Source organism: Electrophorus electricus, chromosome 8 (assembly GCF_041902795.1).
Source record: "Electrophorus electricus isolate QZ-2024a chromosome 8, ASM4190279v1, whole genome shotgun sequence".
NCBI lineage: Eukaryota > Metazoa > Chordata > Actinopteri > Gymnotiformes > Gymnotidae > Electrophorus > Electrophorus electricus.
The window spans coordinates 30,917,501-30,936,232 of record NC_137504.1 but is presented as its reverse complement, the minus strand read 5'-3'; the positions used below and the strand labels follow the sequence as shown (position 1 = coordinate 30,936,232).

The 18,732-nt window shown below is 44.5% G+C and overlaps 4 protein-coding genes across 7 annotated transcripts in view; 1 reads left to right on the top strand and 3 right to left on the bottom strand.

Annotated features, from left to right (window-relative positions):
• The first annotated feature begins 1,205 nt into the window (after positions 1–1,205).
• Positions 1,206–4,337, top strand: si:ch211-284e13.5 (uncharacterized). Its single transcript, XM_027025202.3, has 3 exons — positions 1,206–2,220; positions 2,374–2,709; positions 2,912–4,337. The coding sequence occupies exons 1-3, from the start codon at positions 1,674–1,676 to the stop codon at positions 3,475–3,477; spliced, it is 1,449 nt and encodes a 482-aa protein (XP_026881003.2). The 5' UTR covers positions 1,206–1,673; the 3' UTR covers positions 3,478–4,337.
• Positions 4,338–5,356: 1,019 nt separating this feature from the next.
• LOC113586824 (uncharacterized) lies at positions 5,357–7,693 on the bottom strand. The gene is made up of 4 exons (XM_027025198.3): positions 7,413–7,693; positions 6,907–6,965; positions 6,564–6,605; positions 5,357–6,023 (listed from the first exon to the last, which is right to left on the bottom strand). The coding sequence occupies exons 1-4, from the start codon at positions 7,555–7,557 to the stop codon at positions 5,592–5,594; spliced, it is 678 nt and encodes a 225-aa protein (XP_026880999.2). The 5' UTR covers positions 7,558–7,693; the 3' UTR covers positions 5,357–5,591.
• Positions 7,694–7,956: 263 nt separating this feature from the next.
• si:ch211-284e13.6 (uncharacterized) lies at positions 7,957–13,288 on the bottom strand. Its single transcript, XM_027025201.3, has 3 exons — positions 13,003–13,288; positions 9,688–10,605; positions 7,957–9,479 (listed from the first exon to the last, which is right to left on the bottom strand). Exons 2-3 carry the CDS (start codon positions 10,573–10,575, stop codon positions 9,468–9,470), a joined length of 900 nt encoding a protein of 299 aa, XP_026881002.2. The 5' UTR covers positions 10,576–10,605; positions 13,003–13,288; the 3' UTR covers positions 7,957–9,467.
• A 1,160-nt stretch (positions 13,289–14,448) lies between these two features.
• Positions 14,449–18,732, bottom strand: part of gucy2d (guanylate cyclase 2D, retinal) — a 17,880-nt gene continuing 13,596 nt past the window's right edge. The window contains exons 17-22 of one of the 4 annotated variants that reach the window (XM_081719344.1): positions 18,498–18,672; positions 17,522–17,620; positions 16,653–16,747; positions 16,269–16,354; positions 16,017–16,125; positions 14,449–15,852 (exon numbers count right to left, since the gene is read on the bottom strand). In XM_081719344.1, coding sequence (XP_081575470.1) covers positions 16,041–16,125; positions 16,269–16,354; positions 16,653–16,747; positions 17,522–17,620; positions 18,498–18,672 — 540 coding nt within the window. In that variant the 3' untranslated portion in view covers positions 14,449–15,852; positions 16,017–16,040. Of the gene's footprint in view, positions 15,853–16,016; positions 16,126–16,268; positions 16,355–16,652; positions 16,748–17,521; positions 17,621–18,497; positions 18,673–18,732 lie in introns of those variants that run through there. The other 3 variants (XM_035527239.2, XR_014124910.1, XR_014124911.1) reach the window with 3 other exon arrangements.

Sequence of the window (18,732 nt, the reverse complement as noted above, 5' to 3'; positions counted from 1 at the left end):
ATGTATTTTTTAATTATTAAATGCGGAATCCCCCATTCCATGGTCATCGCCAGGTCTGCGGGCCTTAGAGCGACCCCTGCTGGTTAACGTTATGTTCAAACGTTTTTACACAGATTAATAGCCTGTATTAATTCACGGGTTATGCTGAGCGAAGTGCTCTAGACTATTCGATTAGATTCATGAATGCACAAGCAGAATTTTTACCCTACTATTGTATTTGATTTCTAAATATAGCCTATACACCTTGCATATTAAGTAATACCAAATGTTGCCCTGATTCTTTTTTTTTCTCAGAGTAAAACCTTTTTTTAGGATTTATTCCAGTCATATAAAACTTTTCCTAAACTTTCATTAAATTTAAACAGTGCACTAAAATGCTGTCCCTATCCCAGCATCATGTGTGACAAAATAGAGTGTAACGCCACATAACTAACTCGCATAAAACGTTTTGCACAGTCCCTTCTGGAATGATGAAATTAATTTAAATTTAATTACAGTTTAATTTCGTGGACAAATGCAATGATTCTCTTTTTATTCTCAGCACACAAACGTGACCTTGCAGATATTTTGCCCTACTTAAATGTTATGAGATGTTATATAAAATAAGTTTTAAACAAAATGATATGGGGTCAAATGGCATTCCATGAACATGCCTATAATAAACAACCCACCCAGCATCATCTCAGACTGTTAATTTCTGGCGACAGAACTCGTGACATTTATTTATTTGTTTCTTGGCTTATTCACTCGTTGAATACAACATTACCACATTCTGTTCAATCAAACTTTTATTTGGTATAGCCTATGTGGCGCCATGCATGTTGATATATCCAGGGCTTCCCATAAAGGTTCTGGCAGCCTATAATAGTCCAACATGACAAGACTTAGAACGGTGAGCTGCTTAGAGTTCCTCCAATGAGTCTGCAGCGCAAGACGTTGGACAACCGCAACGTTTCCCAGAGTTTTATTTCACCATCAGCCCTTTCCTCCAAAACCATTATTAGATCAGACATGAAGCAGCGTATTGTGTAACTTTGGTTTGTAAACTATCATCATGACACATGTAGATATATATATTCTACAGGCATATTTTGGGGAGGGCTGCGAAACCGGCGAGTGTAGCTCTTTTAATCAGCTCTGTGCTCCTTTAAGAGGGGTTGCTTTGCTTCAACGATTGGGAAACAGGAAGTGATTAGTGTTGGATCACTTTTTCAAACAAGAGCTAGCTTAGTTAGCTAGCGTTAGCAAACGGGTCTAACTTGCATTCTTGAGTTGTAGAAAAATAATGCGAATGATATTTTTTCTGACGAGTTACTCGAGACTCTCGTCTTTTCTTTTTTGTTTTTTTTCTTTTGCGATAAAATGCGCAAAGACCGTGAAAACGTGATACCAGGTAAATAGCGAGGTAGCTCACTGGCTAGCTAGTTAGCTAACCAGCTCCATTATCCTGCAAACCTTCAGACAAAAAAGCTAGCCAGATAGCTAGCTAGCTTACGGTGCAAAAAGCTTCAAAACATCGAAGGGTAAAACATAACCCATGTTTAGTACTTGTGAGAAAGTGTACGTGATTACATGTAATCGGCTATTTAGCTAATTAGTTCGGTAACTACCAAATAATTTGTGTAAAATTAAAGAAAGAGAAACGGAGACTTAGTGGTTGGTTCGAGACTGTTATGGCAAACCACGAAAGTTCGCCAAACTCTGCTCTTGTTGCAGAGCTGTCGCTTTCGTTTCAAGATGAACTTACTGCAAGCATTCAAAATGCCCTCGGGGTCGCCGTCGAAATTGCGGTCGTCGAAATAACTAAACTCGTAGGACAGGTGCTGAGGGACGTGCGCGACCAGATGCACGAGACCCTGAGTGACAACAAAAGTCTCAAGTCTCGCCTCCGAGCGGCAGAAACCGAACTCCGTGCTGTGCGTGCTCTCTTGGTGGAGGCACAGCGGCAAACCCCGGCGATTACCGTTAACACAGGCTGCTCCGGCAGCGAACAGATGAGTGGATCCGCTGATGTGGATCTGAATGAAGAGCAAAGGGTGGATTCTCTATTGGATGTTGAGCAAAAGTATGACGTGAGTGTTTCTAGTGAAACAAATTCGAGTGTGTACCAAAGGGAATCATTCTGCGAGATCCGAGAAGATGGAAGCGTGTGCACTCAGGATCTGAAACCCGATTTGACTGAGGAAGAATCCAGTGCACCTGAGTTAGAGGAGGCTAAAGGTAAGCTCTCAGTTCAGTGACACTCAGCACATCAAATGCATTGTTCCAAAACATGTACTTCAAATGTGTTCCCTAGAAAAAGTTAAATTTGAGTTATAATTCTGCATGATGTAGGGGGCAAGGTCTTATTTGCATTTTAAAATCGTCATACAGATATAAAAGAAGTTCATCAAGGCATACAAGACAACCCTTCGCATTTTGATCGGGCATGTGTTGGCGTGACCATGGGACCTGGAATGTCTGCAATCCTGGTGGAGGGGTCCTTGTCCCGTGAAGCTGGCCGTGCAGTGCCTGAGGTAGCTGTAAAGGTGGAGGATGGTGAGCATTGCGGTGGCCCAGAGTCTAGCTCACTCTCTGAGCGAGAGGAGTTCGGCTCAGACTGCCTCTCCCTCGCCCAGTCGAGGTTACTGGAGGACTGGAGGCCTGATCCACTCCAACTGCAAAGCTGCCAGTCAGACTCTTACGCTTCCTCGTCGAGCACCGCTCTGGGTAAGTGTGGGTGTAGCAAACACATGCATAAATGCGTCAGGGGTGAGTTTTAACAGAAATGCCAAACACCTTTTCAGTTTATATTCACAGGTCTCATGTAAGCAGCCTCTTAATGTAAATCATTAGATCAGTAATTAAAGTAATTAGCTCAGTAGTTGATGAAGTTGGTGATTGGTGTTTCTTATCTCTAATTCCCCAACAGCTGATGCCTCCCTCTTCCCAGGAGACATCCCAGATCTGGACTTCCTCTCATCTGCTGCTCCCAGCCAACAAGATGCATTCCCTGCCCCACTCTCGCACCGGGACGTGGCCTCCATCTCTAACCACGCCCCTCACCAGCTTTATCCCACATCGAGCTCAGGCCCATCCCAGCACGTCTGCAAGCTGTGCGGCCAGTCCTTCCACCTGCAGGAGGACCTGCGCCGGCACCGCAGCCTCCTGCACCCCAAACAGGCTGGCCACCAGCACAAGAGCCCCAAGCGCAGTCTGTTCCCCCCAGGCCGCAGCCCCTACCACTGCTCCCAGTGCGGCCGCGACTTCAACCGCATGGAGCACCTGAAGATCCACCAGCGCATCCACACAGGCGAGCGGCCATACGCATGCTCCGTCTGCAGCGCCCGCTTCCGCCACTCATGGGCGCTGACGCGCCACTTCCGCATCCACACAGGCGAGAAGCCGTATACGTGTGCGCAGTGCGGGAAGACCTTCCGAAACTGCGGCGGGCTCAGGTTCCATCAGAGGTCGCACGCGAGGGGGGGCGTGGCCTGATGGACGTCAGCACGGGTGCCAGGGTCTGTAGGAAGAATTTGAGCACAGTCCCTCTTCATGGCATTGACATCATTTTCTTTTTTCATCTGGAGACTCAAAACATTTCTACTTAAGTCAGCCAATAAACGTTCTGAATATTAAGTAATTACATGAATGATATACATTAAGTAACATTTTGATAGCAAGTTCCTTTACTGATCTCATGGCTGGCTGTGTGACTTATTGTAAAATGATAAGAACCTTAAGAGGCCCAGGATGCCTACTGTGTCACCCTGACAATTATAGGAGGACACAAATTAAGATTTACTTTTATTAAGAAGTTTTTCATTTCATATCTGTTTTTTTAAGATAGTTCCCAGTTAAGTCAACCAGTGTTCTAAACACCTCTGTTGGTCTTTCTCCCATCACACTGGAAAGGTGCTCTGGGTTTGTTTTTCTTACCAGCCATATTCACTGAGTGTCACAGCACATTAGTTGGCAGGGCACAGAAGACTTGACTCTGTCCACATGACGCCAACAAAGGCCCAAAGGCGGCACCCCCTCCTAGCCTGAGCCTTGGTATTGGTTCTGTGTGGGGGCGGGTTCACGTCTCATCCACCAACCCCGTGTTTGTGCTGCTCTGGCAGGACATTTGCAGAGGACCGAGCTGCGCAGGCCGTTCCTGCCGATGTGATGTGGCGTGGCGTGCACACGGCATCTGTCCAGGTGTACCAGGCAACAGCGTGACTGAGTGATGCTGCACTCCTGTTACTATGCTTAAAGTGCCTGGCAGCGATAAATTTGTTCCCTAACATGTATGATGTTTGCCCTCTGTCCAGTGTTTTATCTTAATACAGGTATTAAAAGTGAAGTGGGCTTCAGTGTTCTCACCTTATTTTGCACATGTGGGAGGGTGGGTGTCGGGGTAATTCAGAAGAGGCTCCAGCCTCCCTCTATGGGAATTTGCTGAATATTATATTTCCCAAAGCATTTGCTTCTTAACCTTGTTCATCAGGATGCAAGCCCTGGTTCCTTCCTCTATGTTGGTGGTACACTCACAAAAGAAAGCAGCAGTGGATCAGTGTCTGGGCTAGGATGGCTGACTGAGCCTTGGATCAGGTTCCTGGTTTTGTTTGAGGGTTGTTGAAATAGGCCTAAATCCAAGTTTCAAGTTTGGTTTATTTCTCACATACATAGTCACACACAGTATAACTCGCAGTGAAATCCGGTTCTACGGCAGTGTTGTTCCCTACCCCCAGGCCTGGAAAGGTGACAGCACTGTAGTCTGCTGTGTTTACACCTATTATTCCTTTCAAGTTCCCCTTAATAATTAGCTTCTGAGTGACATCAAGTATGTAAGACTAACCAGCTGAGGTTGTGTAAGCTTCTCAGAGTGACAAGGTAAAGTCTCAATGAACAATAAAGACAGACTGTTTATATAGTGTTTAAAAAAAGTTTACAAAGTGCATTACAGAAAGTAAAAGATCAATAAAATAAAAACGGTGCAAGTTAAAAGAATGAACATTGCACATTATGCAATATAATTGTATAGCAAATCAGCTGAATTAAAAGTAACTGTTATTGCTCTTCAAGAAAATGAAAGGAAAGTCAAGTGAAGAGAGTACAGTAAATAGAAAAGAGAAATTAAAAGTAAAAAAAACATGTTAAAATGTGCAAACTTCAAAATACAGTAAATGCAGAACAGGTAGTCATAACTATTACGAAGTCATCTAATTAAAGGCCTTTCATAATAAAAAAGGCCTTAATTTTGTTCCTGAATGTATTTAATTTGAGAATCCTTGGGTTGCTTGGAAGAGACCCAGAATGTAGCCTGTGTTTTTAGACTTCAAAGTACCTTTTCTACAGATTTGCCCTCCATATATCATAAAAATGCTTCTGATTATAACTATGTAATGAAGCACATCGCTAGTAATGTTCGGATGTGCAGTTTTAGTTCCTGTCTTTAAAAACAAGAACACCTCAGTGCATTGTGTTTTTCATCCAGCGGTTAGTTGCCCAAATCATAGAGTGATGTGGTCCCTCTAATGAAACGATTACATGCGTGCAGTCACGTCCAGTAATTGATGGGCTCAGAGTGGCTGGCTCTGCTGCTGAGAGGCTGTGTACACAGCTGCTCATGTGTGGAACCTCTGCCTGCCAGCTCTGGGTTGGGAGCAGTGCAGGAGGAAGTACATACCCCTGTCTTTCATGCACTCTGCACTGTCGCACAGGCACATGAAGCAGTATCTGTGTTTGCAGTGTTTGCATGTCACATACTTGCACCCTTTCTCATGCATCATGAGATTGTGACACTTGGGACAGGCACGGAACAGAGGGCATCCGGACACCTTGCTCTCAGGGTCCATCACTAGCTCACATGTGAGCAGTGTGGCAACGAGCTGGCAGGACTTGTTGGTACAGGCAGCGACACCGCCGTTCGCTGTGCACGGGTACAGGCAGTGGCCACACAGCAGACGGGCCCCTGGACACCGTAGGCACAGGAGCAGAGGTGTGACAAGTCCAGACGCATTTGTTATGGGCTTCAGTGAGGAGGAGCAGTCCGGGCACTACAGAGCACACACAGGGTTTGGTTAGAGCTGTCTCAGATTCATTGTGACCCTGCTTGGGTTAGACGTGTCACTGCTCGGTAACCAGCAATTAGCTGATGAGATTGTTCTTGTTCAAGCAGGAAAGTAAAGCTCCTGTAACTAACTAATTTAAGGAATACTTACACTGAAATGTTTTTACATCCTGACAGCTTTCCCTAAAATAGAGGGGGGAAAAATCTTACTTGTCCTGGGCTCTGTAATCGGCAGCTAAATGCTTCATTATGGCCTAGCTGTACCAACCAATCAGGAGACTTATCTACAGATGGCAGTTTACCCAGCCTGTAAGTTATTTTGTATGTGCATGCTGCTCATAGAAGGCTAATTACTAAGTGTCCATGTCTTTGGAGGGAGGGGTGGAATTAAAAGGACGAGTTGGACTCCTGTGGTTAATTCTGGTGCAAGTTGGCAGTCTAAATTACAGATGCTTTAAAATGGACAAAGGAAAGGGCATTTCTCTTCTAAAGGATATAGATGCATTTTTATTTATGTTGTGCTTACCTTCACAATGACATCTGGCTCCTTGAAGAGGACATTTGGCTCCTTTGGTAGTGGAGAAACAAACTATAATATTATCTTAGAAAATGACACTGTTTAAGGTATTAATGCTATGCACTTTTTAAAAGCACAATTTTCTTACATTTGAAATCTTAGACAGTTAGCGTTCAGTAGTAAACCCATGAGTGGAAGAGCAAGAACCTCAGTCACTTTTTTTTTGGGGGGGGGGGGGGGGTCCAACTCGTAAGTATTTTTACCACTGTGTATGAATGCAGATATATTGATTTCCACCTGGAATGAAAAGAGTTCTGTGGTCATTTCACCTGAACAGGGATGAGTCTCTTACCTGTGAAACGGTACAGTCTTGACTGGGGGCATCAATCAGACCCTCTTCTTGTGAGGTACCTATCGAAAAGCATGTGTATTTAAAATATACGGCTGTATTAAATTAAAGAGTCTGGACCACAACACCAAAGAGAGAAGCTGAAGAGGTCGGAGTGGCAGAAGGAACGGCTCCAAGACACTGCTGTGTGAACTCGGCTCCAGTCCCGCTGGCTCACTGCGCTGTACTGGTTCAAGATGCCCTTGCACACCTGATTTGGCTCGTGAATCTTTTTTCCCCTAATTAACTTGTGACAGGAGTTAACGAGTGGCTCGCGAGCCCGGAGCTAACGACACGGTTAAAGCCGAGTGTGGCATAGAAGTGAAAGTGAAAGATCTACGCAAGTACCGACATACTTCACAAACGCGTTTCACGTTTGAAAGCACTTTAATCACATATATAGATTTACATTGGTTTAGTGTTTTTCTGATGTACTAAGAAAGATTATTCTTGTAGCTAGAATCGAGTACCTGTTCCCATGCCTGACTTTTTAGTCCTCTGTCTCGCTCTTCTCCCAGTCGTCCTACGCTGTTTTCTCCTCTTCACACCGCCATCATTTTCCTCCGAACAGTTCTCCCTTAAAACTGTTTTCCTCCTTGTAGCACGTACAGACATAGGTGGATCCTGTTGAACTCTGGCTGTGTGAACCGGCTGTGGTTGCTGCCGAACTGTAGGTGAGTGAACGAACTCCGGGAGGTTTCTGTTTCAGAGGGCCAGCCCTGCGTCCTGAACAGGGAATCCCCAAATTTACCAACGCCGTGCTTGGCTTGTGTCCATCAAGTGACGAATTGTTGCCCAAAACATGGCAAGTCAAACTAATGTTGTTCTAAGCAGTTCCAACTAGTCTAAGGTCTTTGATGTGATACTTTTATATAGTCTCTGATAAAGGACCGCAAGATCAGTCCTGGGCATTGATCGGACCTGTTGAACAAGTTTAGATTCAAATGTTCAAGCTATCATGAAAAGGAAGTGCATGTGTGCACAAAATTCCATGTTCAATAACAACCAGACAGCTTATCTCTGTACAAAAATCTTTAATGCACACAAACAAGGAAACATTTTGAAAACCAGTTTTTATGGGTTTATATGTCAAGTTAAATCTATCAACTATAAACAACCATACATCAATTGCCATAAAAAAGACAGTAGAAATACAAAGAATAAAAAGATCAGGTAATAATAGATCAACAAACCTGTTTTTGCAGCATAAGCAATAGATACTGTTTGGATAGGCACCCAAAGCTAGTCATCCAGAACTGCTATACTTATAAACCTCAAATGAACAAAGCACAAATGAATCTGTGTCCTGTTGGATGCTTGGTTTTCAAAAGCTCAGATCATCTTTCCTCTTGGAAAAAGTTAATTGTTGCTCATGCTAGACAACCTAGGTCCCAAGGCCCCTGAGCCATTCTGATGTGCCTTACCCCAGCTCACCTGAATTCCCTCATATCAGCTGACTTGAACCCCTACAATAAGCTCGCATGAACCTCTTATGATCAGCGCACCTGAATCCCCTACATTCAGCTCACCTGAACCCAGCACACAGGAGCTACATAACACATCACAGTGCTCTGGGAGGTGGGCAGAGGTGGAAATGATCTGGCTCAAAAAGTAAAAGTTATTTTGTATTTTGTAGTTTATTTCACCAATTAATACTGCCTTCTGGCTCGAGCTAATCTGTAAAGCCAGATAGCTGGAATAAAAAAGAAATCCTTTACTCTCTGAACCATATTTAGTCCCCTCTAGAGCTGAGAACCCCATGGATAAGGCTGAGAACATCTCAACTATAATGCTTAACATGTGCTCCTCAGCCCTGAAGAGCCCTGTATAGACACAGACACAGACAGACAGCCACCATATCCGTGTTTTTCAATGCAGTCCTCGCAACCCAACAGACGGCCCACATATGTGCTCTATCCCACCTCCCAGTGCTCCCAAACACCGAACCCAAGGCCTTAAGGCATTACACTGAATACCTGGTGCAGGTGTACCAAGAGCTGGGTTACAACAAAAATGTGGTGGGTTTGGACTGTGTTGGGAAACACTGCACTAGATATCACTGCTCAGAAACCCACAGACAGGGAATATCAGCAACTCCGTCAGTTCTTAAAGCTAGTTTCACCAGATAGTTTCTCTACCCAGAGTTAATTTATGTTCTTTGAACCCACAGGCCAAGTACATCAAGTGGTCACCACTTAAGTAAGAGGAAAGTAAATATAACCTTTATATGAGGCATGTGTGTATGTGTGTGTTTGCCATCTCTTATGGCCAGTTATTCAGCCTTTACTTTTAACATCTCACATGTTCGGTAGGCCCATGTTATAAATTCTAATGGACTTTGTATGTTTAATGCAAGTTTGATCTCTTGGTCTCCCCGTTGCCTAACACACCATCCATAAGCACTGGCATGACCAATCCTTGTCAATCAGGAGCTCCCAGTAGCAGTGCAATGCACCGATAGTTCAAAGACACACTGTTAGTGAACCGGTGACTGATAACATCTTTGAAGAGTCTCCAGTCAGGCCTCAGTGTGGTGTCTGTGAACAACAGAAGTAACAAAATGAGTTGGAATGTTACCAGTATCTTCGCCCACAAAAACAAAGGATTCTGTAGTAAATATGTTTACATTTTTTGTCCACCTGCTTTACTGTAGCAAGCAACACATGAGAAACTAGAATAGCTTCTCTTGAACGATGGTAACATGACTATGTCCGGCGAGTCGGGGGTTTTGTCAGATGTGTTCACCTGGTCTTTGTGGACATGGTGTTGACTCAGCATCTCCTTCGGCTCCATCAGCATCTGCCTGCCGGAGGGACAGACGATCTCCTCATTGACCTGCTGCTGCCCGTGTGCTGTAGGATCTGAAGGTTCCTGCTGCTCCACCCACTCTGCCCCCTCCTCCAGCATCGTTCTGTGCTTTCGTCGGTTGGTGTGCACCATGCTGATGACCGATGGCCTGTACGCCTTCTCATCTCCTGCCGCCACGCTCTCCAGCTCCATCCTGAAACCCGACTCAACTCTGGAATTGCACTCTGATCTAGGAGCAGAGCGTGTCCGGCTCATGTGATCTGGCTCTGAGAGGCCACCCCCTCCCGTCTCCCATCCAGAGCTTGGTGTCACGTTTCTCAGCTGGTGAGCAACCGGCACCTCCGTCATTGCCACCTGGGCTTCTCCATTTACCTTCTGGTCCCCCAGCACCCGCGAGGGGCTCTGCCTCTCTGGACTGGGCCTCGTCAGCCCTGAGCTCCATATCTCCAGCGGAGGCACAGACAGCTGCTGGATGCAGTGGTAGAGCGATGGGTAATCCACATACTTAAACTTGGGCGCCCTCTCCTTGGGGCCACTGGGCTGGCAGGCAGGTGCTTTGGCCAGTGGGCACGAGGCCAGCCAGCCCTGCAGCGGTGGCACAGACAGCTGCTTGATGCACTGGTGCAGAGAGGGGAAGTCCACATACTGGAAACGGGGCACCTTGCATGGCACACCCGACATGTCCTCCTTGGTGGCATGCGAGGAGGTGACTGGATCGCCCATATCCCTCCTAACCCGCTCACGGACATGCTCCACACGGACGGCCGAGACGCTGAGGTTGGGCTTACCACCCCCATCCAGAGGGAGGCGCCTCCTGTTGTCCATTTGTGGAACTGCAGGATGATGCTTCTGTCTCTATTAAGAATCACAAGCACAACAAAAGTAGAGATTATTTTACACAGTATTCATTTTTTCACGTACAGACCATGACTTCATTTATTAATTACCCATAGGAAGATTCTAATTATTCAATTATTAGTTAGTTATAGGAATAGTTTAATTATTATTTGTGCTTAAATATGAGCTAGGTGTGGGTGTTGTGAATGAATTGTGAATGAAGAAGTGGCATGTTCTTTTCTCCCAAACGTCAGTCATTTCAAATTTACTTTAAATTGACATCAGGTGACCCATGCCAAACATTTCCAGTCAGCATTCAACCATGTCACCCCCTGCTCGGTTTAAAAGAGGCTGTACAATGCCATGTTCGTTAATCGTTATCACAGTACTGCCTCCAAAAGGCCCTTCTTGTGTGAAGCTGTGAACCAGCCCTCACACAATATACTGGCGTCACGTGCCGATGGTAGGACAAAGAACAACTCGATCTGGGGGGAAAGAAGAGGAGGCCAGGGAAACATCCGGTGCCATTTTTTCTGAACCGCCGTGGGTGAGGAGGAGTATCAGATGGCAGTGACGGCCCAAATGTCCTTTTTAGGGTGTACAGAGTCTGAGAGGCTCAAAGAGCTGGGCTGTGGGCTTTCTGTGAGGGTGGTTGGGTGGGTCAGGTCTCACCAGGGCCAGTCTGGCTACACAGTAATACCAGTGAAGGAGAGTGTTTGTGCGTGTGTGAGTGTATGCATGTGTGTGGGTGTGTGGCTCCACGTGCATGTGTGTCATGGGTATAAATAGCTCGGCAGGTATGAAGTGAACAAGAAAAGTAGGTCAGCTTCAGACTGATCGCCTTCGCCAGGGGGCCCAAAACAAAATATCTGTCACACACACATTTTAAATAAATAAAATATATATATATATATATATACACACACACACACACACACACACACACACACACACACACACACACACACACACACACACACACACACACACACACACGTCATCGTCATCGTCTCCCGTTCTTAGAACACTGGCTAGAGCTGGGGCCAAGAACACCCGATACACTCACCCACAAAAGCCTTGGAGGTGCAGCGAAGCAGGCTGGCTGGGATCAAAGGCAGCATATACCTGTAAAACACATTCCCATTCTCCCCAGGTTACACACACGCACACATATTCCCATACTTTCCAGGTCACACACATGCACACACTCCCCAGGTAACAGTTACATGTCAGCCATGGTCCAGCTTTTTCAGACCTTCTGACCTGCTATAGAAAATTGTTTTTTCCCCCCTTGAATACTTTAGTTAAAATTGTCCTTTAGCAAACTCTTCTCGATTTAAACAATAAGTTGTGATTATAAAAGTTATTTAAAGTAGACCTATAAGATCTGAGATGCAGGTTTTCCATAAAACGAATAAAACGTTTTCCCCAGTACCTAAACTCCAATTCTTGACTATGACTGGCTATGTGAGGTTGAGACAATGACTCCCAGTAGGATTTGTGTGATCTAAATATGACAAGACTTGTAGGGTAAACCTTCCCTGTATGTGTTGCTTGTGAGGGACAGTTGTGCTGTTGGAGGGTTTGGCTATGTTAGGGATGAAAAAATAGGTCACCTGACATCTACTGACATATTGCGAGAGATGAGGTGTGCTGGAGAAGAGAGTGATATAACAGCACAAACTGTTGCCTGTGTTAAAAAATACACATAAATACCACGACTTTAGAATAAATTATGTGATTCCGTCTTACAATTTTTTTCTCCCCTGTACAAACCGCTGAACATCGCCCTGGCACACAGGGAAAAACACACACGAAAACTGGAACCGTGCCGAGGCGCGCGGAGGGGCGCGCGGAGGGGGTGGAGCGCGTGCTCCACATTCACACTCGCGGTGTTGTGTGCGAGGAAGTGGGTCACGCGCGGTGGCCTACATTTCGAGGATTTGTTGTTTTCTTTTCCCTCCCCACGTTTATTCGGACTGGCCCCGCCTTCGCTGCAAGAGTGTGCAGCTTTATATCTGTGTTGAGTTGAAACCGTCCCAGTGTTCAGACATTTTACACGCTTGTGCAACATGTTGGCGGGCCATTTCAGTCGCCAGTATCTGAATGTGAGCTGGCGAGCGCAAATAAGACTAGAGGAATTTGCAAATTAATGCGTGTCAAGTTAGTAAAGTTTTTAGAACAGTAGATTTACATGTCATGACTATGAACGAAACAAATCACTAGAACTCAATAATATTAATAACAACAATAATAAACGTAAAAGCGCAGTTGTTACGATTATGCAAAAATACAAATATAACAAATATATTGCTATTAGTTCAAATTCCAGGATATCATTCTATTACTTCTGTGTGGCATCATATATGGTATTTTGATTTACAGGCATTCACGGTCATTAATTAAAGGTTTTACCTTCTGTTATCGTGATCCCTGGAGGTCCGTGTAGCGCGTGATAAGTGAGCCCTCGGTTGATATATTCTTCATCGTCTTCGCTTGAAGTGGAAAGAGTGGGACCTGTTTCCACTACACGCCTAACGATTTCCAGTTGGTGTAAGGCTCCGGGCTTCCTAAGGGATCACTTTGGACTGCTTAATTTTAAAAGGAAAATAAAAAGTGATGAATGCCGTTTAATCGGTCACTAGGTCGGCTGTCCGTCCTCGGAATCAGTCGCTTAATGTGTTAAATGTGGTTTAGGTCGGGGAGCCGCTACTCCCTTTCTGATAGAGCAAGTCAACGACCAATCACTGCACGGTTACGCTGTCCAACCACACCAATAGAATCCGGCTTCTCCAAGTGTCTCTGCCCAATAAGTGTGCTCGTATAGGATAAATGGGCGGAGCTATCCTGTCCTAGTTTTGGCAAATTACAATTCAGCTCAGACTTCGCTTCCCCAAATCACCCGAGTGTGAGATGGCATCCGATCTGCGTCTCTGCATGTCACTGAAGTTGGGCATGCTTTAATATCTGCCTCTGGCCACTGCTTGTTATAACGTATAACCAGCTGTTAAAACCACCTCTTATGGGCGCAGTATAGCAGTGATATTAGTAGTAACTCTCTCTCTCTCTCTCTCTCTCTCTCTCTCTCTCTCTCTCTCTCTCTCTCTCTCTCTCTCTCTCAGGAATGTTTGGAGAATTATAAAAGCCACACACCCACCCAACCAGCCACCCACACACACACGGAGAGAGAGATCCATCCATCTCGCTGGGTCTAAAGCTTCTATGCAAAGTTCTGTATTAAATCACATCAATACTATTATTTATGTAATATTAATGAATCTTTTCATGTGTTTTACAAATGCAAGGTCATCATGGCCAGCACAAAATACTTTTTCTCTAGAGCTGTAGCATTCATTAACCACAGTGGACACTCTGCACTTTAAACAAAACTGGTTACATGTGCCCAACTCCAATATAACACAATGTATCTTTGTAGAATGTCCAGAACTCTGCAATATACTTTAAATAATAGATAATTATGTTTCATCAGATTAGGATCACAGGCACTCACACATATTCAACATGCCTGGCTCTAAACCTACTTTATTTATCGCCCCCATTTTAAATGATCACTTCTTTTTTAATTTTCTTGAATACGTATAAATAGTCTGTGCACTAACTAGTCTAACTAGTATGTTACATACCCGAGTGCACACACCCAGACAAATTCTGATTCTAATCTGTAAAAGAGGGAATACTGAACAACTTATTTCTGTGGAGAGAAGCCATTGTCATAGGGGAAATCTACTCTTTTTTAGAAACTTGGAACTTGCTGTTCCAACCCAATATGGGATCACAGGGAAATATTCAGTCTTATTCAAAAATATTCCAGTTGATGGTGGGAGAACAAAAAATGCATTCGTATGCTTTGACTCACATGAGTTGTCATTATTATGTTTAATTACTGACTTCTGAGCATAGTTAGGACAAGTTAAAGGAGAGAATAGTATTCCGTACATCATTTGAATACGGCAGCAATTCAAAGACATAAAAGTTTCCTCTCGGATTTTTTTTATATTTGAAGTTGACTATAAATTGATACACCATCCTTCACACATTAAATAAATAAATAAAAGTGCAACTGAATGCCAGTCCATTGATTAAAAAATGTTGAGGGCACCTATATTTCTTCTTCAATACAGAATTTATAAGAGAATGAATGCAGTCTCTTCTCTTACATAGCCTGTGTGCCTCTTATGCACACAGTCACGTGTCCTGTGCACAGTTGATTGACAGTACCAACGTCCTACGGTGGCAGGGCTGCTCTGTTTCCTGCAGGTGTAGTGCTTCCATGCCTGGATACCTAGAGCCATGGCAGGCATGCAGCGTGGTCGTGCCTGGATGGATAACGAGGTCCAGGAGTCCACTTCCAGACTGCCGCAAAGTGTCATCATTATGCCTCACAGCATGCTGTACAGACAACTGTTCCTCCATCTGACCACGTAGGACATGTTTGATTTACACATAAGGATGGTGTAAATGACCAGGGAGCAGGAACAGCCTGATATCGCTCTGTTGGTGATGAGGTGTAAATGCCAGTATGCACACAGACTACCACAGAGCTTGACATTAAAGGGAACCGTTGCCTCTCTGCACTGAACTGGTTGCTTGGGGCGTGTGGAAGTGCACACAACCAGGTCTGGCCCCTCTGTGTGGCTCCACTAAATGAATTTAGATTTCATAATGCTGTGTTGCTTTTCAGCAAGAACAAAATAATAAATAAAATGTAGGATAAAAACATAAATGAAAGAGGGTGTTTTGGATTTTTTGGGCTAAACACTGCTATTTTATGTTTTTTAATACCTGTTAAACCCCTTATGTAAATCCTTTCTGAGTCATAGTTTACTATGCAGTGATATATAGATGCCTTACAAAGGAGCATCTTCTGTTGTTGTTGTTGTTTTTCAGCTTTTTTTTTTTTTTTTTTTTTTTTTTTTTTAAAGGAAACTCTGCTTAGAATGAACCCAAGTATATAGACAGGCATTATATAGCATAGGGCATACTGTAGTACATTCTTGAGCCTCTACATAACATTGTCCATGGCAGACAGTTAATTCAGCCTGATGGGCTGAGATGATTTTTAATACTGTAGGGTGATCCCAGTGTCCTTAGTAGCGGAAGCCGTCTTCTGCATTCGTAGGGAATGGCGTAAGGAGGAAGAGTGTAGAAGGGGCATTAGTAAATACCCACAGCCCCCCTGTCTATCTCTGCCGCCGACTGCCGACAGTCTACAGATGGCTGCTGGAGGAACGTGGACATCACCACCTGGGGAGGAGCACCAGAGGAACAGGAAGTCTCATTTAAGTTTGAGGGATACAGTGCATTCTGTTTCCCAGCAGGGGGTGCTGCTGAGCAGAGAAATGTGGCATTGCTTTTCAGTAAGTGCATGCTTAGGTGTTCAGCCTTACTAAACACTGAACAGCATGTACCTGAAGGCTTTGTTTTGTATTTTTTTAACCCATCCGCTTTTGGCGATCAAGGAACCTCTGCCGTCTGTCTAGGGGAATCTCCTCCAGGCTGATTCCATGGTTACTCGCCCTGCATGACATCACACAGGTGAGGCATGAACATGGTGAAAACAGTAGGCTCTTCTGCATAACATTCCTGCAGTGAATGTGTGTGAGCTGTGTTCGTAGAGTGAGCGAACCACAGAGGTGAGGGGCAGCACTCATTTGTCTTACCCCGGGGTAAGGTCAGGGGGGATAGGGAGAGGCTTGGTGAACCCCTCCCTCCCCACCAACCAGAATGTCTCCTCAAATCCTTTACCCTGGTCAGCAAGAGTCAGACACAGAGAGAGACTTATCTTAACTTTATGTTAATATTTATATGCATGTGTGTTAATATTCATATGCATAAGTGCAAATATGTATATGTTTATTGTTTGTGTGTGTGTGTGCTGGTGTGCGTGTGCATGTATTTTTTTAATGCGTCTGTGCATGCATGTGTGTGTATTCATGTGCATGTGTGTTTGTGTATTCATGGGGGGGTGTGTGTATGTGTGTGTGTGTGTGTGTGTGTGTGTGTGTGTGTGTGTGTGTGTGTGTGTGTGTGTGTTTATCTTTTACCTTAAGTTCTGTCTTGCCCCTTCTTTCTATTTGGTATCCAAGTCTGAGCTCTCTAAGAACCCTGACTGTGCTCTGGTTGACATGTATTCTGTAAGCTGCAGATAAAAGATATTTATGGTTTTAATCAGTCAAACGTCAAAGGAACTCATGAGCAAGAGTCATTTTGCTGACTGACCACTAAAGGGATTTAACTTGAGTGTAGGAAGCTCTTTCTACATTAAACACTTCTGGGCTCAGAAGTGCTTAGTAAGTATGTCACCCAGACTGGACCAAATTCATAATCAAAAAAATATTCTTTCTCTCACTGTAAGACAAGTTCCTTCATCTAAGACACACACTGATTTACAGGGTAGTTGAGTAATGACAAGACGTGTGTGTGTGCATGCATGTGTGTGTGTGTTCCAGGGCCTGATTAAAGATTAGACAGTTTAAGGGGAGAGAGGACACAGGACCACTAGGAGGACACCACCATTAAAGCAGCATTTTCTTTCTAATTTAGCTGATAGTATTAAGAGCTTATCAAGTCCACTGTAGATTAAGCTCTCTGCACCTGTTGCTAGCGCACACCAGTAGAACACACACACATACATACACACACACACACACACACACACACACACACACGCACTCCTGAAGTGGCAGTTTCAGCTCACGTACTCAGACAGGCAAACATAGAATCATAGAAACAGATCCTGAGTCTTCTCACAAAAGCTCGTGAACTCTCCTTGTCTCACTCAGTGAAAGGCCGTCCCTCCTCTTCGCACAGAGTGAGTGTTGTGTGATGCTCACTCTACCAGCAGTGGTGATCTGTGTGTTACGATGCTTTGTGGAAACTTCAACCAGACAGAAACGTTTGATGGAGTACTCACGCAAGCCTGTGGACTCCATCCGTGATGCTGTGTTTACTGTGTCCCCAAACAGACAATACCTAGGCATGGTCAAGCCCACTACTCCTGCTACTACTGGACCTGTCTCACACACACACACACACACACACACACACACACACACACACACACACACACACACGTGTAACTTGATTGTGTATCATACAGAAACACACTGACATATATAAAATATATGCCCCCTTTCACACACTTAATCCACCACCAGTAACTCCACCACACCAACCACCACCCGTAACTCCACCACAAAACTACGATCCATACTTCCACCACGAACCACATTAACACATAAATTACACATGAAATATTAATGCCATTTCAGTGACGCATAACAATATTTTCAGTTAGTGCAGTACACCGGATCTTTACTGGGGTTTACGTGGACAATGTGGCACAGCCACTGGATTTGCTGCAGTCAAGCCTGCTTTGTGGTAATGGGGTTGGGGGCGGGACCTCAGTGCCTAATTGGATGAGGCAGCTAATTGGAATTTTGCTGTGTTTGGCACCATGCTCCCAATGTGCAAGACACGCGCTGAAGAAGACAAAATAATTATATATCACAGGAACTTTCTGCCTGTATAAAGGGTTAGGTACATGGCTTCTCTTTACACTGGAAGGCAGTTGGAAGGCTGTTTACTTGAAAACTCATTCACTATTTCATTTACTTGATAACTGCACATGTTTAATTAGTTGCTAACAGGCCAACTGTTGAATATGTCAGTTACATTTGAAATTATTCTGCAGTCAGCACTGTTCCCTGAGCAGAAAAGTCACTCTTGCTACAAGCCGACCTGTTCTGGTGCTACATTTGGACTTTCAGTTCTATTGTTTAAACATTCTGTTCTGTGGTTTGTACATTCTATAAAATGCCCCAAAATACTAATGTGGCTTGGAAGATGTGTGTCAGACAGAGAAAGAGAGAGAAACAAAGCAGGCTGACCAGAGTGCAGTCCGATGCGGATTTTGACTTTAACACCAGGCATGTGTCTCATCTTGAACGTGCTGATGCAGGACAGGATGTCTAGGGACATGTTGGCCATTTCAGCAGCATGCCGGTTGCCGTTACGGATGGGAACCCCAGATGCTACCATGTATGCGTCACCAATGGTCTCCACCTACATGGCATTGGTGGAGAAGTGTGAAATGCATATGCACACACCCCCCAGCACACACAC

What these genes read in the sequence shown, in the direction of transcription:
- si:ch211-284e13.5 (XM_027025202.3), top strand. Translation starts at nt 1,674, where the DNA reads ATGGCAAACCACGAAAGTTCGCCAAACTCTGCTCTTGTTGCAGAGCTG. An exon ending in TGAGTTAGAGGAGGCTAAAG is followed by an intron (nt 2,221 to 2,373) that starts GTAAGCTCTCAG and finishes ATCGTCATACAG; the next exon opens with ATATAAAAGAAGTTCATCAA. An exon ending in CTCGTCGAGCACCGCTCTGG is followed by an intron (nt 2,710 to 2,911) that starts GTAAGTGTGGGT and finishes ATTCCCCAACAG; the next exon opens with CTGATGCCTCCCTCTTCCCA.
- LOC113586824 (XM_027025198.3), bottom strand. Translation starts at nt 7,557, where the DNA reads ATGTCTGTACGTGCTACAAGGAGGAAAACAGTTTTAAGGGAGAACTGT. An exon ending in AAAGTCAGGCATGGGAACAG is followed by an intron (nt 6,966 to 7,412) that starts GTACTCGATTCT and finishes GCTTTTCGATAG; the next exon opens with GTACCTCACAAGAAGAGGGT. An exon ending in AAGACTGTACCGTTTCACAG is followed by an intron (nt 6,606 to 6,906) that starts GTAAGAGACTCA and finishes CCACTACCAAAG; the next exon opens with GAGCCAAATGTCCTCTTCAA.
- si:ch211-284e13.6 (XM_027025201.3), bottom strand. Translation starts at nt 10,575, where the DNA reads ATGGACAACAGGAGGCGCCTCCCTCTGGATGGGGGTGGTAAGCCCAAC.